The 24205-nt window shown below is 42.3% G+C and overlaps 1 protein-coding gene across 4 annotated transcripts in view; it reads left to right on the top strand.

Moving 5' to 3' along the window:
• The window catches only part of COL4A5 (collagen type IV alpha 5 chain), a 3591008-nt gene that overhangs the window by 999127 nt on the left and 2567676 nt on the right, over positions 1 to 24205 (top strand). For all 4 annotated transcript variants that reach the window (XM_044057208.1, XM_044057205.1, XM_044057207.1 and 1 more), the window contains exon 5: positions 17591 to 17635. In XM_044057208.1, coding sequence (XP_043913143.1) covers positions 17591 to 17635 — 45 coding nt within the window. The remainder of the gene's footprint in view (positions 1 to 17590; positions 17636 to 24205) is intronic.

Here is a 24205-nt window from a genome sequence, read left to right as displayed (position 1 = left end):
CCTTTTCCTGGGTGCTACCCTGGGAATTACATTCAATTGGTCAAAGTCTGTCTTGCTGCCCTCTCAGCGCATAAGGTTCATAGGAGCAGAGATAGACTCAAAATTGATGCGCGTTTTTCTTCCTACCGAAAGGATCCAAACTTTACAAGGCCAAGTTCAAGCCCTGCTTTCAAGATCCAAGGCCCCAGCCAGGATGGTCCTGCAACTTTTAGGTTTGATGTCTGCCACGGTTCTTCTAGTTCCTCTGGCAAGATTGCACATGAGGATTCTTCAGTGGCTATTATCGACTCAATGGTCCTTTCAGGATCTTCCCCTCAATCACCCCATTATGATTACAGAAACGTGCAAACGGGACCTTCGCTGGTGGCTTCAGCCATCCAATCTGAATCAGGGAAGTCCTTTTGTTATTCCCCCTCCAGTGGTCACCCTGACGACGGATGCCTCCCAGACAGGGTGGGGGGGGCATTGTCTGGGCAGGTTAGTTCAGGGTTCCTGGCTTCCAGACGAAACCTTTCTCCACATCAATGTATTGGAGATGAGGGCTGTACTTCTGTCCCTACAGGCCTTACACAAGTTTCTCCCTCAGGGCATTATCGCTATCCACACAGACAACATGTCGGTGGTCTGGTATCTAAACAAACAAGGAGGGACAAGATCTTACCCCCTTTGCAGAGAGGCCATGAGGGTGTGGGAATGGGCTGTAGCTACCAGCCGTTCTTGGTAGCGACCCACATTCGGGAAATCAATATATTGTCAGACAGATTAAGCAGGACAATTCTCTCCTCACGAGTGGTCCCTGAACGAAACAGTAGCAGCTCAGGTTTTCAGAAGATGGAGGACGCCGTGCTGCGACCTGTTTGCAACACCACAAAACACAAAGTGCAAAAGGTTCTTCTCCTTGACTCCACATCAGGGGGAAGCAGCTATGCATGCTCTAGCACAACGTTGGCCAACAGGGCTACTTTATGCCTTTCCTCCGATTCCACTTCTCCCAAAGTCATTCAGAAAGCTTCTCAATTGGGGTCCACAATGATACTAATTGCTCCGCACTGGCCTCGTCAGGTATGGTTTCCTACCTGAAGAAACATGCGGTGGACGATCCTTGGTTTTAGATCTAACTCGGATCTGCTAATTCATCAGTCGGGACGACAACACCAGTCCCTTCACACTTTGAAGTTGACAGCTTGGCTCCTCCACTTCCGACTTTAGTCAGAAATCACACCTTAGATCCGGAAGTTATTCACATTTTATCTTCGGCCCACAAACCCACCACTAAGAAATTGTACCTCAGTAAGTGGAAGAGGTTTGCTATCTGGGCTCAACTCAGGGGCTTAGACCCTATCACTGCCCCGATCCCAGAGGTTTTGAAATTTTTAACATCCTTGTTTAATCAAGGATCTTCTGTGTCTACTATTAAAGTCCAACTAGCAGCTATCTCTAAATTTCACGAATCCATGGATCCTCCGTTGATGAGCAGCAGATTATGCAAAACTTTCATTAAAGGTGCAGGGCTGTTAAGACCCCAGTTTTTCATCCTGCGCCGTGGGATCTTGATTTGGTGCTTCGTGCATTGACATCTTCCCCTTTCGAACCGGCTGCTACATGCGAGTTAAAATATCTGTCTTGGAAAACTGCCTTCTTAGTTGCAATTACCTCTGCAAGAAGAGTTTCAGAGCTTCAAGCCCTATCTATCAAACCACCGTACTTGATTTTTCACAAGGATAGAGTATCACTTAGGCCTAATCCATCTTTTGTCCCAAAGGTCTGTTCTAATCTCGGTCTCCAACAATCTCTAGCGCTACCAGTTTTCTTTCCAAAATTCTCCAATGAAGCAGAATACACTCTCCATAAATTGGATGTTCACAGGCAATTGCTTCTATCTAGACAGGACTCAGCAAATTGAATCAGACCAGTTGTTTGTGTCCTTCTCAGACAATAAATTGGGTAAAACCATCACAAAAGCTACTATCTCCAAATGGATTAGAGATTGTATAACTCAAGCTTATTCCTCTTCGAATAAGCAACTTACAACATCTATCAAAGCTCACTCTACCAGAGCTATGGCTACTTCTATAGCTTTTCATTCCAAACTCGCTATTTCTGAGATTTGTGCTGCGGCTACTTGGTCCAATCCGCACACTTTCATTTCCCACTATAAATTGGATGTGGCATCTAAAGGGCGAGCATCATTTGGTTCCACGGTACTCAGGAGTGTTTTCCAGTGAGCCACCCAGGATTCAGGTGCTAGGGACGCTGTCCCATCAGTCAGAATGTAGGCGAGATAGGATCACATAACATCTTTTAGTTATGTACTCACCATAACTTCAGATGTTTGGGATCCATCTCGCCACATTCCTAATACCCACCCTCCTTCCCCGGCCTTGGAGATCAGAAGAGATTGAACGGTTTTGAGTTCTACTGTTTTATCTTGTTTCTTCTGACGATGTTATATAAGCAGTGCTTGCATGTGTGCATGTATGCGGACAAACTAGATCTGGGGGACTGGTAGTGGTGCATCCTGGGATATAGTAAGCTCAGCCAATAAGAGACTTCGCTCTTTGGCATAAGCGTGCCGAATCGGAGCCGAGGGATCGGCTCCGAACCCATCAGTCAGAATGTAGGCGAGATGGATCCCAAACATCTGAAGTTATGGTGAGTACATAACTAAAAGTTAAAGCTTCTTCTATTTTCCAGCCTTTTGTTATGTAACTTTATATAGTCCTTCAATGTTTCACTTATTTTAAATGTCTCTGAGTGCAAATGATTTTTTCCTCTACATTACTAGAAGCAATCTCCTGTACCAAAACTGAAATTTGAACTGCTTTTTCTTTTTTTTTCTGAACACTTGCAATATTCTTCCCAGACAGATTTTTTTTTTCTTCTCCTTTGCTGGTTGATTTTCTCTTACTTTGCTGGCAGCCAGACTGTGTAATTACTAGCAGTGACTGAATTTTATCCAAATTGATAAATTCCTTTGGATTCTTTATTCTGAGTTTTACTTTCCACACTGGGAGAGTTCTAATCAACCTGTTGAACAGTGTGCATCTATTTTGGAAGCCAGGATTTGGGGATTATCGAGGGTAAAGGAATGCTAATGTAAATAAAAGTGCAATAGTTTTGAACTCCCATATATTTCATCAGTTATAGATCTCTACTTAAAGCTTTTAAAGTATAATTAAATTGTTAGAAGACCATGATTATTTTCCCTCTATGAAGATTTTACATTGATATATCTGACCTTCACAACATAAAAATCATTACAAATGATGCAGATACTTAGGAATTAATTTAACCAAAACAACTTATTATTGTTATTGTTGTTATTATTATTATTATCACTATCATCATTATTACTAATCATGTTGCTAAATGTTTGTCGTTATTACTCCCGAATGTGTTTATATAGAGAACTTGATAAGTTTGTTTTCAGAAATTAAGAATAATTAAAATGCATATCGCTGCTAAAGTTTTATTCCTCTTTACAAAATTCTTCTTGCCAATCCATCTTGAAAAAAAATGTATTTAAGAAATTTCACAATCACTTGTTAAAATTGTCATCTCTTTGAAGTGCTGACTCTGGCAATGCCAAGTCTTAGAATGAGGAGATAGGAGGCTCCCTATTGAATGTTGGCACTCAAAATGGCAAATTCTAACAAGCCAAAAAAAAAAGACTTAAAACACAGGCGAAGAGTGAATCTTGAAAATCATTCTTCTCCTTTAAACTGTTTTGCATGGAGGGACAAGCCTCCTTGCACTCCTCACACCCCCAAACTTATATCAACTCTGAGATCGCCATGCTTTGGAGAAAAGGGAATATTTGATAAATGGCATCTTGGACTTAATATATGTAAGTCTGTTCTTTTGGCCACTCAGTCTCTGTATTTCAGGACTCGCTATAGAGGGTTTTGGCATTTCAAAGGGTTACCAAGACAGAATGAATGAAAATGTGGACTTACATGTATTAAGTCTGAGATTGCTATTTCTTACAATATTGTCTTTTCTCTGACATATGTCAGTCTCATAGCTGGCATATGTAAGTTCAGGGGCTGGGGAGACCCCCCCCCCCGACATTGAGGGGTGCAGAATCCCTGCAAAAACAAGTTTAAAGGAGATAAGCAATGCTTTTTTTCACTTTTCCCCAGTGTTTTTTGTGCTTTTTTCAGCATTTCAGGACTCAAAATAACATGTATCAATGTTTCAACAAGGAGCCATTATATTTTATATGGTATCCTACATCTGTCAGGATACCAGATACTGTCATCACCAAAAAATCTGGTTGGAATTAAACTGTTGATGTGAAGTTGTTTTATCTCGCCGTTCATTCTTACAGATAGGTTCGTCCAAGTCGGCCTACTACAAAGCTTGAAGTATTCAGGCAGCACGAGGCAAGTCCCTATCCCATGATGCACCTAGAGTTACCTGAGATCTAGTTTGCCACTGCAGTAGATCGGAGGTTCCTCACATAGCTCGGGCCAGTACAAAACTTTTTTCTACAAATTTATCTAAATATTTTGATATTTCTCTGTTTTAGACTTAGCTTAGCTCTTATAGCTTATTATGCGTATTCCCTTTCCTTGGTGTGCCTTTTTCTTGACTGGGTATTAGCTCTCTTTGGCCTTGTTTTTTACTATAGGCCTTGTTTTATTACTGTAGTTTAATTAGTAGTTGTGTGCCTTTGAATAGTGACTTTTTCTATCACAGCCTTTTGATATATATTTAGATATATAGATATTAGAGTACTTAGATAAGTATAGTGTGTGTGCATGTGTGCTTAACAGTATATTTAACCCATTGTTTTAAAGGGCTTATTTGATAGTTTTTTGGGTGTGTCTTGTTCATTACAGTACCCTTTCTTGAGACTGTGTGTTCCAGTATGGCTGACCAGAATAAGGATCAACATCCTAAATCAGGGTTTAAAAAAATGTCCAAAATGTAGACAGAAAATGTCTGTCACTGATAGCCATGTAAATTGTGTATACTGTATGGGAGCACTGCACCTTCAGGAAAGCTGCTCCATTTGTCATTCCTTCTCTTCTAGGGTTCTTCAGGAGAAAAAGCAAAAGTTAATTTACAGAGGATTAGTCAAACTGTCTTTTCAAGAAGCTTTGAGTGACCAGGACAGGTCTACAAATCCTCAAAGTCTTCTAAGGCTTCTACTTCTTCAGAAGTAAAAAAAAACAAAGAAAACTTCGACGTCAGCTCCACAGCCCTCGGAGCCAGACATCTTGTCTTTTCGGAGCCGGTCCACAGTTCTGGAACCGGTATCTGAGGTACTTAAATTGCCGATCATTCAATCAGTGTCCCCATCCATCCATTCATCTCGGTCCTCGATTAGCCTTTCCAGTTTGGATGTGGATCGTGTGGTGCAGAAGTTGCTACAGGCACCGCTGTTTGCAAAAATTTTGTTGGCTCCAACCAAAGTGGTTTTAGAACCAAAGACTGTATTACCATGTACCTCACTTCCTCCTCCGAGCCATGCTGGTCCTTCAGTGCCAGAGGAGTCGGACTTGCTGATTGTTTAACCTTCGGAGCTGACGCCTGTTCCAGTGTCATAGGTTCCAGCTCCGATCGAGGAGACTAGGAGCCGACACTCTCCGGTCAGGTCCAGGCAGGATAGTCGGACTGACATTTCTGTTCCGACTTTGCCTTTTGGGGCTTCGGCTCAGATGAGCTCGGCTCCTATCTCTGGTTTGCAGCCAACTGCCCCAGTGCTGGGGGGATCGATGGTTTCCTCGGATCCAGTGGTCCCTCTTCATTGGAGCAGGGGTGCCTTCGAAGCCATGAGGAGAGTTATGTCACCCAAGACATCTACGTCTTCAGGTCCGACAAGAGCCTGTGTCTGATTCTGCTTTTGCTTCACAGATCCTTTCTAAGCGTAGAGACCCAGAGGCTCAGGAAGCCCCACTGGGTGGCCCCTGCACTTCCAAGACCTTACCAGAAGTTCCCATTGATGAGGTTCCCAGGAAGAGAATATGTAAGAGGATGCACTTAGACTACCCACAGGAGTCTCTCACATCCGATACTGACTTGGATGAATCAGAAGGGTCCCCAAGTTCCCCCTCTGAGGATATCTCATTTGCTGAGATACTAAAAATCCTTAGACAGAGGGGTGACTGGCAGTCCATCAACACTACTGAAGATGAGTTGGTTCTCCTGAAGGCTTTTGGGTCTCAACCCTTCACATCTTGGGTGTCTCTGCTCTTCAATGAACTCATGGAGCTGGTCTCATGAAGGATGTGAGAGTCTCCGGACACCATGGAGCCTGTCCCTAGGAGGCCTAATAAATTCATTTCTGCCCCCAAGAAAATTCCTTTCTTACCAAGGGAGTGCCAGTTGATGCCATGGTGGTGGTGGTAGCCAACAAAAAGGAGATTTCTGAAACTTCTTTCTCTATCCATCCTCCTAACAGAGATTCTAAGATCATGGATAGATACGGGAAGCGCACTTACAGTTCAGCGACTTTTGCTCTGCGTTCACTGAACTATCTCACCCATTTTAAGAGATTACAAAAAGATCTCCTAAAAGAGCTTGAAGATACTCTTCAGGGTACAGTAGCTTCAGATAAATTCGCCTCCCAGCTTGCCATCCTCAATTCCATAGTGAACTCTTTCATGCAACTCATTTCTTATACAGCTGATGGAAGGATTAGGGCAGGGGGTACAGGAATTGCTCTTAGGAGACACTCCTGGATGTGCTTGTGTTCCTTTGCAGAGCCCTTTAAATCATCTTTTGTCAACACCCCTTTTGATGGCTTATCCCTTTTCGGGGCTGTAGTCAAGGAAACTTTAACCAGGTGTGAACAGGAAGGAAAGACTCTGTGTGCCATCGGAGTCCATTTTTCCACTCCTAACAGACCCTATTCCAAGGGTCCAAGGGGAGGAAAGATATGATTCCAAAAATCCCAAGGAGCCTTTCAGGACACACATGGTGAAACCCCCTCCAAAGGCAGAGGAGGGGGCAATAATGGAAGATGCCGCCCTCACAGCAGAGGGGGTCTGGAACACCAGGGTGACAGAGATCAGTTCTTTGGAAAGCCCTACCAGCGCTCCTGAAAGGAGGCCCAACTGTCCTATTCTGGGGGCAGTCGGGGGTCACTTATCTTTGTATCCATATGCCTGGCTTAAAATAACAAACCACAACTGGGTACAAAGTATCATTTCCAGAGGATATTTCATTCCTTTCACCACACCCCCCTCCATTGACAACAGAAATCCCAGCCATTCCACCCAGTTACAGGGAACAGGGAACAGGCAACAGTAGCGGTTCAAATGTTGCTAAGAAAAAGAGTCATCCAACCAGTCCCAGCAGACCAGTTAGGATCCGGAACTTACTCAAGATTCTTTAAAGTTCCAAAAGAGACAGGGGACTGGAGACCTATTTTGGACCTCAGCACACTAAACAGATCTGTCAAGAAAGAGAAGTTCCGGATGGTCATGCTTCAGTCGATACTTCCCTTTTTAGGTAATGACAATTGAATGTGCTTGATAGATCTCCAGGATGCGTACTACTACATAAAAATGGCCAGACCATCCAGGAATCATCTGCGATTCTGGCTGGGAGCCAATCATTACCAGTTTTGAGCCCTGCCCTTTGGTCTCAGTACAGCCCCCAGAGTGTTCACCGAATGTATGGCAGTGGTCATGGCTCACCTGAGACGTTTAGGATTCCAGGTGTTTTTGTACCTAGATGATTGGCTCCTCACCACCACCACCAGGCATCAGCTCATACAAGCCAGGGACACACTCTTTCTCTCTGCAGTCAGCTGGGCATTACAGTAAACAAAGAAAAATCTGCCTTGTCGCCATCCAACATACCGTTTTTATCGGAGCAGAATTGGACACCACCACCACAACTTTGAGACTTCCAGTAGAAAGAGTCTTACTACTCCACCAGCAGGATCACAATATCATATCCAAAGACAAGGCTCCAGCATCAGAATTACTAAAATTGTTAGGCATGATGGCAGCTTCAATATTAGCCATACCATTGGGTCGCATGCACATGCAAATTCTCCAATGGCTGTTATTCACTCAATGGTCTTACCAAGAGCTCCCAATGTCTCATCTAATAATGATCACTAACACATGCAAAAAGGATCTTCAGTGGTGGCTGACCTCTCTTCATGTTACGATAGGTCGTCCTTTTGTTCTACTCCCACAAGCGACCACAGTGACCACAGACACTTCCCTGATAGGGTGGGGGGGCATTTTCAGGGAAGAACAGCCCAAGGCACATGGACTGAACAGGAAACGCATCTGCTTGTCAATGACCTGGAGATGAGAGCAATACTTTTAGCATTGCAGTACTTCCAGGATTCTCTTAGTCTGGGAACAATTGCAATTCAGACGGACAACATGTCAGTGGTCTGGTACTTGAACAAACAAGGAGGAACCAGGTCCTACCCCCTTTGTCGAGAGGCCCTGAGAGTATGGCAGTGGGCTACATCCACCCAGCGCTTTCTGTTAGCAATGCACATCCTTGGAAGATCCAACGTGATAGCAGACAAGCTGAGCAGAGCAATTTTGTTGCCTCACAAGTGGTCAAGAACGAAATAGTGGAGAGAATTTTCCGCAGGTGGGGCCAGCCTTGCTGCCACCTTTTTGCCAACCAAATGAACACAAAATGCAGAAGCTACTTTGCCCTGATCCCTCTGGGAGAAGCCCCAAGAGACACACTCGTACACGATTGGCCTCCGGATCTCCTCTACGCATTCCCACCAATTCCCTTGATACCCAAAGTATTACAGAAAGCAAAAGCCCCGGGAAGGACCATTATTCTAATAGCCCCTCATTGGCATCATCACATTTGGTTCCCCTTCCTTCAGCTTCATCAGTTGGAGAACCCTTGGATTCTGGACCCACTTCCAGATCTTCTGACGCACTTGTCAGGGGAACTTCATCCCTCTCTTCAGTCCCTGAAGCAGACAGCTTGGTTGCTCTGATTCCCAACATAGCTAGGTTCCATAACCCTTCAAAGGAAACTCAGCAGAGTCTGATATCTTCTCACAAATCCTCTACTAGAAAGCTACATCTTAGCAAATGGAAAACATTTTCTATATGGGCCTCTTAAAATAACATTGATCCCTACCAAGCCCCTGTTGCCTCCATATTAGAGTTCTTGACTATGTTTTTCAGTAAAGGAGCCACTGCAGCAACAGTTCGGGTTCAACTTGTTGCTATCTCTAATTTTCAACTTGGATTTGAAGGATTAAACATAATGTCACACAAACTATCCAAAGCCTTTCTCAAAGGACTTTTCTTCTCAGACCACCTGTGAAATCCCCTTACACCCCATGGAATCTAAATTTTATGCTTTCACACATTCTCCCTCCTTTCGAACCAGCTTCCTCACGCGATTTGAAATATTTGTTATAGAAGACTATCTTTTTAGTAGCCATCACTTCTGCCCACAGAGCGTCAGAGCTTCAAGCCTTGTCTGTAAAGCCTCCTTATTTGATTTTCCATGCTGACAGAGTCTCACTGCGAACTAATCCATCTTTTTTTGCCCAAAGTCTATACTGAAACTAACCTTAACCAGATTATAGATTTGCCAGTGTTCTTCCCCAAACACTCCAACAACTTAATAGTATATGCTGCACAAGCTTGATGTTCATAGACAGCTCAGATTTTACTTGGATAGAACAAAAGAGTTTAAGAAATCAGAACAGCTTTTCATTTCCTTTTCAGATTCCAGAAAAGGTATGGCAGTGGCAAAAACAACTCTGTCTAAGTTGTTGTCCAGATGTATCACATTTGTTTATTCAGCTGCTAATATGCCCTTGCAACACATAATTAAGGCTCATTCTACTAGAGCAGTGTCTACATCTTCTGCCTTTTCTTCTAAACTTCCTGTAGACAACATTTGTGCAGCAGCCACTTGGTCAAGACCTCATACCTCTATCACTCATTACAAAGTTGACAGGGCCTCTTTTGGGTCTACTGTCCTGAAAAACATACTCCCGTAAGCCACCCGAGAAAGATGGTGCTTGGGACGCTACCTATCTGTAAGAATGAACAGTGAGATAGAACAACTTCACATAAAGAAGTTATGCACTTATCATAACGTTCCATGTGAGTTGTTCATCTCGCCTTCATTCTTACTTCCCACCCTTCTACCCCCTCCAGGGTTTTTTGAGGACCGAGATACTAGATTTTTCATGGTTGCTCAACCCTTCTATGCTTTTTCTTAGTGATAAAACGACATATGGTATTATTACATGCAGCAAACAAGATTGGAGGTAACTCTAGGTGTATCATGGGATAGGGACTTGATCTCGAGCTGTCTGAAGATCTTGAGCTTTGTGGTAGGCCAACTCAGAGCCGAGGATCGGCTTCGAACCCATCTGTAAGAATGAAGGCAAGATGAACAACTCACATGGAACGTTATGGTAAGTACGTAACTTCTTTTTCAGTTGCTAGCACATTGGACTTCTAGTAAAATGGAAAACAGATATTCAAAGCTGAACAGCTGTTAACAAGCTGCTTCACATAGTCCAGGGTTTGATTCGCGTAACTTCCATTTGTCTCCTGTGTGACTTTGAGCGAGTAATTTAACCTTACCCACACAGTGCTTTGAAGCAGTTTAGAAATTAAGGTAGGCTCCTGTGTGTCTCATGGAATGCATGTCTAGTAATTATCTTTGAAACTAAGAACCTCTAAACTTTCAAACATTTTCTAATATTTTATTATTTTAAATCTTCTCTTTTCACCAAGTAATTCTATTAATTGGTTATGTATACTGATGTGGCACAAATTTTGAAAAAAATGTTAATTCTTTCACAAAATAATCCTTATACTCTGCTCTTTCATCCTTTTAACCAACTTTCCAAGCTCAAACTTAATTAATTATTATTAATTAGTTTACTGAAGGAATCTGAAAGTAGGTAGTTTGTCCAATCTGTCATTCAAAACTGTGATTTAACAAAGGAAAAATTATTGTGATTTTCTGTATTTTAAGTCTTTAGGAGTTGCCAGATATTTTTTTTCAAAATTCTCCTGGTGCCTTTATGTACCTCCCATGGTTGATGAACCCTGCATGGTCCACTGGGAGGAGAACCTAGACAGAGTCAAGTTATTGTTGGGACAGAATTTCTCAGCATGCGTGAGAACGCTTACAGAACCTCATGATTTGCCAGTGATTTTTGCTTGGAATGCTAAATTTTCATATGCCCCTGCTCAGCTTGATACTATCATGACCTTTAGGAAGACAAAGTTTTAGAACATAAATGTAAGGTTAGATTGATGCTTGGGTGTTTAGTCAGTAGTGTATTTTATTAAAACTGCTTTTATTTTTAGAAGTTTACATATGGCTAATGTTTTATAACAATTTTCTTTATATTGATTTATGTCCACTTTTAGTTTTCTAAATCTAGTTTTATTTCAGTTAGACATTTTTCATATCTGAGCGGTGTTGCTTCTTCTCATTTATGTTAATTTCCTTAAATGCAGGAGTTGCACTGGTTTGTAGCAGTCTTTTTGACAGATACTCCTATTTTTTAAGCATTTTGTTTTGCTTGTTCAAAAAGACATTGGAATATTCTTATACATATCTTTAAGTTGGTAACTTAATCCATACTTAAGGGTTTAGGTGGACGTTTCTTATTTTACTGGCTGCATTTAAAAATAAATAATCTACAGATTTTTTTTATAGAAATAGGATCTAGAAATCTACACTGTTTCAGTCATGGATGTGTGTTGGCTACTTTTTGGTCACATGTTCATGACAGGAGTGGGATTGCTTTGTTTCTTTCATTAGATACAACAAGTCTGAAACTAGTTAGCTTTTCATAAGTGGACTAGCCCCCCTTTTACTTCTGTTTTTTTTTTTTTCGTTTACAGTTTTCATTGGCCTGCAACGTCTATCCCATTTCATTTCACCTACCTTCAAATAAGGACATTTTCATTGCCAGATCCAGCTAGCACAGGTGAACCTTGACTGAAGTGAAGTCTTGGGTGTATTGAGTACTCCATCATGCTTTGATAATTACCACACGCATACATGTACATACACACAAACACAGTCATCGCCACCGGACCCCCCCCCCCCCCCCATGCTTGTACACTTAGTAGTAACACAGGCCATCTGGCTTTTATAACTGACTTGTCAGTTGGACATCTGGGAGTGGCACTTAGTTTGTGGTTTTAATTCAAGCTAATAGAGTTACACAAAACAGGATGATAAAGTGACTTCAGAAGAGACAGGGCTTTGTTTCTGTCCTACTTACTCTCTCAGTAATGAAGTAAGTGCTACTTTAGTCCACTCCCTGTTTCTGTTTATCAGAAGCTAGGGTTTATTTTTATTATTGATTATTTTGTTAGCCAGGAGGGTGGTCTGATCCAAATTGACCTTCTGACAGCCATGATTCAAACTGCACCCAGGCAAACAATTGTAGCATGTTACAGGCCACCCTCACAAACTCAGGAACCTCACATGGCCTTCCTGAAAACACTAGAGGGGATAAATGTATCAGCAAACACCATCATACTAGGTGACTTCAATTACCCTAATATAGACTGGGAACACTACTCAAGCCCAAACACCCTAGCCCAAAAGTTCCTGGAATTCATAAACTCAAATGCCATGGAACAACTAGTCACCATCCCCACAAGAGGAGACAACATACTTGATCTCATCATCACTAACATGGGAGCACAATGTTCAACACCGGAAGTATACCCCTCACTGGTGAGATCAGATCACAAACTAATCTCGCTGGAGGTCCTCATCCCACCCCCACCTGAAATAAAAAAGACCACAGTAAAGAACTTCTCAAAAGCCGACTTCACACTTCTAAAGACTAGTGTGGTCTCCTTTAAGGCCCCAAGCCGGGAAAACAGTACTCAAGCCGCTGAATCACTTACAAATGCCTTCTACCAGCACCTGCAGGACTGCATGGATAAGGCAATCCCAAGCAAAACAAAGACTCTTTGTACCAAAGGCAAGCGTCCAGTCTGGTGGACCCCAGCCATAAACAAACTCTACAACAAAAGGAGGAAGCTACTACAAGATAGAGCAAAATCCTTAAAAGGTAAGACACCCTTGATCACTATAAGTAAAAAACTAAGAGCTCTCATAAAATCATCCAAAGCAAATTTTGAGAGAAAAATAGCTAAAGACTCAAAAGACAATCATAAGGCCTTCTTTAGCTATGTTAGAAACCTGGGAGGAAACTCCCAGATATGCTCAGAACTAGTTCAAAATGATGTGAAGATTACTGATCCTACAGACATTGCCAACATACTGGCTGACAGGTTCAGTGCAAACTTCTCCCCCCCCTCCCCACCAAAAGGAGAGATATCTATACCAAACGATTGCAGCCCCTCAAACATCTCCAACGCCCAAGTGAGAACTGCTCTCTCCAAAGCAAAAAACACAGTATCCATGGGACCTGATGGTGTCCCTGGCTGTGTGCTCCACGAACTCAATGAGGAATTAAACCCACAGCTAGGACAGCTGTTTAATCAAAGTCTTACCTCTGGATACGTACCCAGGGAGTGGCGCACTGCAACTGTAGTCCCACTTCACAAAGGCGGTGCCTCCACCGACCCTGGAAATTACCGGCCCATTAGCTTGACAAGCCTTATCTGCAAAGCCATGGAGAGGATCATAATGGACCTCATAAATAAAGACATAGGGAAATTGCAGACTTTAGATCCAACCCAGTTTGGCTTTGTCAAAGGCAGATCATGCCTTTTAAACTTGGTTGACTTTTGAAACAGTCACCAAAGCCATTGATGAGGGAAAGGCAGTCCATACAGCCTACCTCGATCTGGCGAAGGCCTTCGATACAATACCCCACTCGGGTATCATTGAAAAACTCATCAGCTTAAATGTTAACCCATACATCACAAGATGGGTTGCAAACTGGCTGAGTGACAGAACCCACAGGGTCAGAGTTGCTGGCGCCATGTCAGACTCAAAGCCTGTCACAAGTGGTGTCCCACAGGGCTCAGTCCTGGGCCCACTCTTGTTTGGCATCTACTTTTCAAGTACAAGCAAACACAGGTGGGTTATGGCTGACAAAGTTTGCAGATGACTGCAAACTGGGCCATAGTAGAAAACACATCTGACACAGATATCCTTCAGAAGGGTCTCACAGAAACGGATAACTGGTGCCAGAGCCATGGCTTAAAGTTAAATGCCAAAAAATGCATAGTCATACCCTTCGGGAAAAACAAGGTTACCCCTAGCTACCAAATAGGTGGCAATCCACTGAGCACAGAAGAAGTTATCAGGGACCTGGGGACCCAGGTTGATAGTAGTCTGTCATTCGACACCCATGTAGCTAAAGTAGTTAGGAAGACCTTCTACATTGCCCACCTTATCATGAAGGGATTCTCATCTAGATCAAGGGAGGTCATAGTCTCCCTTTACTCATCACTCATCAGACCAATGATTGAGTACAATGCCCCATTCGAATGTATCTGACCCGACACTTGCAGCAGCTGGAGAGGCCACAAAGTTCCTCACCAAAAGGATAAAGGGTCTCAAAAATCTGTCCTATGCTGCCCGACTGAAAGAACTCCAGCTCTATTCAGTCGCCACCGCTTGCTCAGAGGTGACCTTTGCCTAACATACAAGGCCATGTCAAACCCAGATTTGATGAATATGCTTCACCTCAAAAATCTAGATCCATCAGAGCCACAAGGGCGGGAGACTTAAACCTCGACACGGCTATTAATAGGACGTGCTGGAGGGATAGATTCATCACCCAAAGACTCCCTATGCTGTGGAACAAAATCCCGGTATATGTGAGGCAGAGCACCTCGCTGGCCTTGTTCAAGAGAAATCTTGACCAATGGATGGGAGATCGCAGATATACCCCAGGGATTACCTCAGTGTCACTGCTCGACAGAGGCACAGCAAAATAATGGGTATAGGCACAGCAAAATAATGGGTATAGTTCCCCATACTAAAGGGGTGGCGTATGCCACAAAACGATGGGCTAGGCTTGTAAATGCCCTCGGGCAGATAGCCTAGTATGAACCTATGAACCTATAAGAATACCCAATTTCATATGAACAAGGTTTTTAACTAATATTCTTTATAATAAGAATATTGATTAGGTGATCATCAATAATGGTGAAACATGTATACTTGGCTAATCTGAGTACATGTTCTTAAGTTGACCCATTGGCAAAGAGATAAGGCATCCTTCTGTGCTTCTGATGGCACAGAGCCAGTACTGGGCCTTGTGCACTGGAAGGGCCAGCCAGGGAGAAATAAGATGAATTGGCCATTTGCCAGCTTTCTCATCTCAAGGGGAAGGGTACAGAGTTCATTACAGCGTGAGTAAACTCTAGAGGAGGAAGGGAACACCCAGTTTGCATCCTGTAAAAGGGAAGCTCTGTGTATGGCAGGCAAATTCACCTACAGTGAGTAATGATGTCATGCCATTCCCTCTGTTAGGGAACTTTACCAGACACACCAGAATTATGTCTCTTGCTTCCCTTTCTGCAACTCCCCATAAGGTCTTCACTTCCTGGGCCTAGGGATAATGCCATAAGGAGTACACCCAAGAAGCTGTATAACCCACCTGGCAAAAGGCCATGTCCAGGATTATCAGGAAGAGAACCACAAAAGTATTCAGACAGGGTGAAGTGGTATGCAGTAAAGCAAGCCAGAGGACACTGATGGCTGGGTAGAAATGAACAGAATGCATAAAACTGAAATTATTTGAAGCTATTGGAAACAAGCCAAATTCTTCAAAAATAATACCATGTGTCAACATTCTTCCTGACACTTCAGTCTGCTGATGTCATTCAGTCTGATGAGCCACATTTATTAGCACTGTAGTTGTGAATAAAGCTGCTGTATCAGCAGTTTGACACAGCTGATGCACATATTCATCTAGAAGCTTTACCAGTACATATAAGTAGTATATTATACAATCATAGACTGTGCAAGGCAGCAAGTTCCAGTTCTAGTGGACATGCATCCCTTGTCAGTACCCATCCTTTGACCTTACCTCCTTTTTCAAGGAGCAAAAGACCAGTCATATCAAGGGACATATTTGTGAATACCAGTCCAATTGTCTAACTCTTTTTTTTAGAGAAGAAAGTGTGTCACATTGCTTAAGTTGGAGTGGAAGCTTTTTCCAAAAAATGGGTAAGCACTGAATAATAAATCTACCTCTCTACCATGTTTTGTTTATTTTTTGGAGCAAGTTTAGATCACATGTTCTAGTGTTAGGGGGACTGTCTGATTTGTGGAAATTTAAGAGGTCTTGTACTACTACTGGACCCTCATAGTCCAAAAGGCTAGATACAAATCACCCCCTAAAGAGTCAATAAGGCACTGAATAAAGTGGCAGTGCTTTCAGCCTCTCCTGGTAGCTCTTGTCTTTTAAGTCTGTGATCTCTTAGTTAGGGGTCTTTCCAGTTGATTGTTGCCTAGTAAGATGCATCCCAAAAAGGAACACTATGTTCAGTAATAGGTCTGATAGGTCTGATCAACGAGGAATGTAGAGGGGTAAGAACCTCCTTGAATATAGATGAAATACCTTTGGCAGTCAGCTGCAACAAGTAAAAAGATTTCCTGATCGCTGTTGCAAAGTGATAACCAAAGTCAAGGGAATTGTCTACCCATGTCCAATATTTCTCACCACACTTTAATTTTGTAGTGGGTTGTTGTCTGTACTATAAGATGGTATAGGGATTGTTTACCAAAAGTAACAATAGTTTTTAGCATCTAGGAAACATGATAATGATAAGATGAATAAAAATAGTTTCTTTTATCTAAGTACTATGCACAGCCCTAATAAGATTATCTTAATAGGTCTGAAAATGACTAGGTTTGTTTATAAAGAATTTTGAACTGGAATACCTTGTGGATATCTAGTACAGTGTTGTGAAGCTCTGTGCATTACAGCTGTCAGTGCTGTTTATCCAAAAGAAAACAACAACCAATAGAAGCTTAACTAAGAATTCAGCAAAAAAAAAAAAATTGCCTATTTCCAGAATACGGTAGCGGTTGCATTACCTGCTTCTGAACTACACCCACTGGTTCTTAGAAGGTAAAACTTAATCAAAATCTAGCAGGAAAATATATAAAATAGCAGCAAAATTAAGGAAAGGCAGAGGGTAACAGTACAATGCTAGGAGCACTTTAACTATGCATACCCATGTGACTGCATATACATACCAGAATACTATTTTAACCAAACAGTAAAACATACAAAAAATTAATAAAATAGCACTTAAACTATACAAATCACTAGGCCACTGTAACTGCAACAGAAAGCAAATTCCTGCTCTTTAGAGGAGGAATCATCTAAAAACCACAATTTTAGTTGCCAAAATAAAGTAAAATCTGATTGAACTGGAGCAGAATTGACCACCATCTGGCCCAGGGCAGGTAGCAGTTTTAAGTCATACTGAACTTTAGAAACTGGGTTTGTTTCTGAAAGAAAACAAAACAAACAAAAAAAGTGAATCACCAGGTGCATCACAACCGGTAATGCCAGCTCTGTTTCAAGTGAGAACTAAATATGCCATGCTGTCTCAGGATTTAGTTGTCATTCTCTGAAACACTACAGATATTAAAGTTTAGGCAATGCTCTAATTAATTAATTTATTTATTTTTTTGCCAGGGTGATGATGGACTATCAGGACCAACAGGACCGAAAGGAATCAGAGTAAGTAATAAACAGTTTACTTTTAAGGTTTTCATTTAACTTCTGCATGGATGGATCTTCCTAGCATTGAATGTGTTCTAACACTTGAAAGCAGTATTTTAGTATGTAATTAATAATTATCTACCAATAAAAGTATTTTTCTTAAGGAGCATGTTGTTTGGTCAACGATGTCAGTATCTCAGCCACAAGTAATCAACATAGAAATCTAAAAAACTTCCCATTTAGGTGAAGTCCACTATTGCTGTGGCTAGTTCTTCGAATTTGTATTAATGTAATGTAGTGTATTTTTTATGCTAAATGTAATAAGCTAATTTAATTTCTTTGAAAGTTGGAAATCGTTTATGCCAGTGTAAATGTTTAAACATTTGAATGTGCAGTATGTCACTGTACCTTTTGTAGTATCCCCTGTCTGGTTGTTCTTCCTCTTGGTTATGAGATCATGGAGTTAGTATATTTAAGGGGTGCAAGAGATCAGACACACACACACACACACACACACACACACACTGCAGAGGGGTTCCCCTTCCAAAAATACTCCTGTTGGAAGTTTTAATTCTTTATTTTATATAATTTTAGTACTTTTCTTTTTTCAGTACTTGTATTTCATATTATTTGTATTTACTAGTTTACTATATTTTGCTGGGATAAATTAATATCTGTTGTTTTTGAAGTCATTGTTTTGACATGAATCTTTTTAAAAACAAAAAGGAAACACACTGCCAGGTAAAGCACTCTCCTCAGAAACAACAAATCAGCAGGAAAAAAAGGCAATGAGTGCACCATGAGCTGAAGTCAAAAGTAAAATAACAAGTAAATCCAAAAGGTCTTCTTTGTATTTAAAATCCTCGTTTATTACAAAAGATAAAACTGCAGGAGATAGCAAGTTGTAAGCGCTTTCGCGTTGTTACCCAACGCTTCATCAGACATAAAGAAAATGCTGAAACTTTCCTCTTATAAAGCATTAATTGTTATGATGTCATTAGTAATTGGAAGTTAAAATTTAAAGAAACAGACATACAAACATAAAATATAAAATATAAAATATAAAATGCATTCTGAGTTAAAACATTGTCTAGAGCAGAGAATATATTTTACATAAATGTATGTGTAGGCATTAATGCTTCAGTGGCCTTGAAGCTAAGAAAGGCTTAAGAGTGAGCCTCATTAAGCCCAAACTTATGGGCTTGTAATTTGACAATCCACTTGCCTTCCCTTTCTTCAATTCTGTTCCTTATGTTACCTAATCTCCCATCAGTATGCACCAATTCAAGAACCTGGAATTTGAATGTGTGATCGTCACCTAACTCCACAGTGTGTTTAGCTAGGGCGTTCAGAATGTTACGTTTGGATATGGCATAGATATGCTCTCTGATACGTTCTCTTAGGGATCTGGTTGTCATGCCCACATAGAACTTCCTGCATACTTGGCACTCAGCTAAGTAAACCAAGTTGATAGACCTACAGCTCGCATGGTGCTTAAACATATAGTTCCTGTGTGTGCACTCATTGCCTTTTTTTCCTGCTGATTTGATGAATCTTTTTAAGCCCTCCATTGCAGTTGTCAGTAGAAGTTTTCATTTTGATCACATCGAAGATGACAAAAACCTACTGCAAAATCGAGAAGCATTTTAAATCTTTTAATTACTGGGTTATGTGGTAACAAAGATTCACCTACTGATTTCCAGTCGTCATTTATGATGATGTACCAGGAAGGCAACCAGTCCCCATGCAAACTGTCACTACTAGACTAGAGCTACCTGTTCCAAGGACCTAAATACGGCCTATGACTTAAATATGAAGGCCTAGAGAGGGACAGATTTGCCTCCCAGCAACTGCCGCATCTTTGGAATAGACTGCCAATTCATGTGAAGCAGAGCCCCTCTATGACACTGTACAGAAGGAACCCAGATGAGTGGATGGAGCACTGTAAATTCTTACCAGGGATAGTGCCCACAACCCTCCTGGACATGGGATATCATTACCTTCCCAAAAGGTACTGTAATGCATTTCTAGGTATCAAGTTTTACTATTCATATCCATAAACAAGAACATCCAGATGTTCATTGTGTTACACTGCTGCAGTCGTTACACTTGGGTTATCCTGCTGTCAGGTGGTCCCTCAGTCGGCCTGAGTTCCAAAGTCTTGGTCCGGCGTCGGTTGCTGTCACTTCTTCCCTGATGTCAGTGCAACAGGGGTATATAAGATGCAGCCGACATGATTTTCTTCAGTCTTTCTTGCCGCGCGGTGCCCAAAGCAAAAGCAGTTCGCAAGTGCCGGTCGGCTGACTCCTGAGATTTTCATTTCCGAATCCAGAACCGAAGTCTTCTACAAAGCTAAGTACCCCGTTGGGGAAACTTTTTCTTGCCTCAGACCGATGTCAGTAAAAGTTAATAACTGTATTTCTTGTGGGAAGCAAATACCTCATAAGGATTTCCATTCTTATTGTATCCCATGCCTAGGCCCAGACCAGGACGTCACAGGTTGTCGGTTTTGTGCTAGGTTTAACAAGCGCACTATTAAATGTCGGTTTGATTTTGCCCGACATTATTTTGGCAGAAAATTCAACTATATCATGCTGTCGGAACTACCGACGACCGGAATACACAAAAAGCGCAAAGACAAGGACAGTTATCCGAGGCCCAAAACTGACGACGAAGCGTCTTCTAAGCCAGTCGCCGGTTCTCCGGTTTTCAGCGAGGAGCCTTTGCAGCCCCTGACGACCGCTTCTTTAGAACCTCTGGCCGCCTCTGACTCCCACGTGGAAATGGCTGGGCCTTCGGATGCACCAGATTTACAGCCTACCGAGACTAACCCTTCAGAGGGATCCGGAGTAGCTGAACAATCCGTAGCTTCAGAGGGTGTTTTCAGACCTACTCAGTTAACCATTAAATCTTCTGCTAAGTCTAAAACCCCTTTAAAAACAAAGAAACAAATTCAACATTCACCAGGACAGGCCTCCATGCCTAAGAAACAAATGCTCAACATGGCCGAAGACTTAATCACCCTGATCAGGGGTTCCCATCCCCCTCCTGATAAAAGGCCTAGACAGGATGCAGACTATGACTCATCCGACCAGGTATCCATCTCTTCAGATTCATCCTCAGATCTAGGATACTCTTTACCCCCTTATGAGGATTCTGATGCTGAGGAATCAATTCCTTCTGCATCTCCGCCAGAGGACTACTCCTTTGGGGAAACCTTACATACCATGAGGGAGCATTTCCATTGGGAGGGCCAGGATTATTCAGAATCCAAGAAAAGGCTCAGAGATTTCCTTTTATTACCTCAACACAGACCCCTTGCTATTCTGCCAGTGTTAAATATTGTGGATAATGTGTATACTGAATCCAGTTTAAATCCTGATTCTTTACCTCCTGCTCCAGTTAAGCCTGACAGGTACTACAGTGTCCCTGACTCTCACAAATTTCTTTATAAAAGCCCTGCTGCTGATCCTGAAACTATTTCTCAGGGCCCCAAAGGGGTAAAGGCCTCCTCAGCAAAGAATCCAGTCCCCTCTGACAGAGATTCCAGAGCATTAGACAGATGGGGGAAGAAAGTATATACTTCTGCAACTTTAGCTATGAGGGCCTTAAATTGCCAGTTTCACATGCTAAAATATCAGCAAAATTTGATGTCTCAGTTAAAACAAAAAATGCTTCCAAACTCATATCCTCCTAATTATAAAGAAATGCAGGATTTATTGCATGCAGCTGAACAAGTGGGAAAACATACTTTGCAATGTGGTTTTGATTCATTAGAGGCCTCCTGCAGAGCAGCAGTTACAGGATCTGTCATTATAAGACATGCTTGGTTAAAAGAACAGACGTTACCAGATCATGTTAAAGCAAAGTTATTGGATGCACCTTTGCAGCAGGATGTTTTATTTGGAGTTAAGGCAGAAGAGGTATTAAAGAAAATGGAGGCTAAGGCAAAATCTATGCAAACGGTGAAGGATTTCTTAGAGGTTCAGCCTCCTTGATTTAGCAGAAATAGGCCAACAAAAAATTGGTCCTTTCCAGTTTTAGACAGACCTCAAAGGGGCAGATACAGACGTCCAAGAGGTAGAGGTCAACCACAAGGTCCTTACAGGCCTCAACAATGGGGTGCATCAACCCAGAAAGAAGGGGAAGACAGGCCTCAGCCTTACAGAAAACAGCCCCAATGACTTCCCATTACAGCTGCCAAACAGTTCTCTCTTGGCAGCTCCCTTGGGAGGAAAACTGGCACTTTTCTGTCACAATTGGCATATGATCACCAAAGACAAACGGGTTCTCAACATTGTATCTCAAGGTTACAGGTTCCACTTTCACACTCTGCCAAGGCTAAAAGGAATGCCAAATCTGCCACTAAATCAGTGGGCAGAGGCTCAAAGACAAATTACAGCACTCATGGACATGAGAGCTATTCAAAAGGTACCAACACAGGAGCAAGGACAAGGATTTTACCCAAGACTCTTTCTGGTTCCCAGAAAGGACAAAGCCTGGAGGCCCATTCTTGATCTTTCTTCTCTAAACACTTACCTGGATGTTCCAAAATTCAAAATGTTGACACTACAGCAGCTTCTTCCCATGCTAGGCAAGAAGGCTTGGCTCGTAACTTTGGACCACAAGGAGGCATACCTGCATGTCCCTATCAGACAAAACTACAGAAGATACCTCAGATTCATAGCTGGTTCAATGCACTACCAATTCTCTGCACTGCCCTTTGGCTTATCTACTGCACCCAGCGTCTTTACAAAGTTCCTGGCACCAGTAATTGCATTTTGCAGACAGAAAGGAATTAAAATGTATCCGTACCTGGATGACTGCCTCATTCAAGCAGAGAGCAAGGACATTCTTCTAAAACATCTGGCGTTTGTAAAAAAGTTAAGTTGCCTAGGGTACACAGTAAACGAAAATAAATCAAAACTAGTGCCCTCACAAGAGATATTCCTGGGTGCCAGCTGGAATACAATGGCCCAGATGGCTTATCTCACACCAGACAAGCAAGGACATCTGACTCAATATTTTTAATTGATGGCAAAAAAGACCCAACTCCCTGCAAGAAAAATTCTGCAGGCCGTGGGTTACATGGCATCTTGCATACTACTAATTCCATATGCCAGACTGCATATGAGGAAACTGCAATGGTACCTAAAGAGTGTCTGGTCTCAACACTGTCAAAGTTTGGAAACAGTAATACCACTAATTCCTTGCCTTCAACAGGAGTTTCGATGGTGGGCTCAAGCATGTCACCTCAACAAGGGACAGCCTTTCACTCAACCCACAGCCAGGCAAACACTGACAACAGATGCATCGGATTACGCCTGGGGAGCACACATGGCAGGAAAATGTATTCAGGGCAAGTGGACCGCAGAACAAAGGCATCTTCACATCAATCAAAGAGATGCTAGCTGTACAAAATGCCCTTATAGCTTTCAAGGACATTCTGCATCCAGGACAACCACTACTAAAGACAGACAACACCACAGTTATGTGGTACATAAACAAGCAAGGGGGCACTCATTCATATCCCCTCTGCAGACAAGCCATGACCTTGTGGAACACAGCTCTAACCTATCAAGTTCATCTGCAAGCACAATTCCTGCCAGGAGAGAAAAACACACTGGCAGACGACTTAAGCAGAAACATCATGGATCCGCACGAGTGGAAAATACATCCACAAATATTCAGAATGATAACACAAAAATGGTGGAGCCCGGACATAGATCTGTTTGCATCCCCAATGAACTGCCAGCTACAGAAATTCTGCACAAGGACTTACCACCCACAAGCATGGAAAGTGGATGCCCTCTCATTCAGCTGGAAAAACCTACAAGTATATGCTTTCCCACCACTACCTCTACTTCCAAAGGTACTCATAAAAGCCAGGCAAGAAAAGCCAAACATGATCCTGATTGCCCCAGACTGGCCATGCCAGCACTGGTACCCAATCTTAAAGAACTTAGCACAGGGGGCACCCTGGATTTTGCTTCAAATCCCACATCTTCTGACTCAGCACAACAATCGGATACTTCACAGCCAGCTAAAGACTTTAAACCTGGCTGCATGGCAGATTCCTTAGTCAAGCAAGCAATGCCTCTCTCCAAAGCTGTTATGGATGTCATTCTGGAGGCCAGAAGGCCTAGCACCAGGAAAGCCTATTCGGATAAATGGAATAGACTCTATGCTTGGAACCAGGCTCACAGCCTTGACCCTGTTGTCCCAAATATTCCTCAGGTACTACAATATTTAACTGAGATGCTGGACAAAGGCCTCTCCTTCTCATCCATCAAGATCCATGCCTCTGCCATCTCTGCTCATTACAACACGGACCTACCTATTTTTTCTAATCCTTTGCTAAAACAGTACTTCAGAGGGGCTAAAAACATAAGACCGCCCCGTAGAGCACCATCTCCAATTTGGGACCTCAACTTCGTGTTGGAAAAATTTACTTTACCTCCTTTTGAGCCAGCTAACTCAGCAGATTTAAAATATCTCTCTTGGAAAACTGTTCTGCTCCTGGCAATAACCTCAGCACGAAGAGTTTCAGAATTACAGGCACTAATGGCAGTGGAACCTTTCATCATC

Source organism: Protopterus annectens, chromosome 15.part0 (assembly GCF_019279795.1).
Source record: "Protopterus annectens isolate FY-2018-M chromosome 15.part0, PAN1.0, whole genome shotgun sequence".
Lineage (NCBI taxonomy): Eukaryota > Metazoa > Chordata > Ceratodontiformes > Protopteridae > Protopterus > Protopterus annectens.
This window is presented reverse-complemented; position numbering and strand designations above follow the sequence as displayed.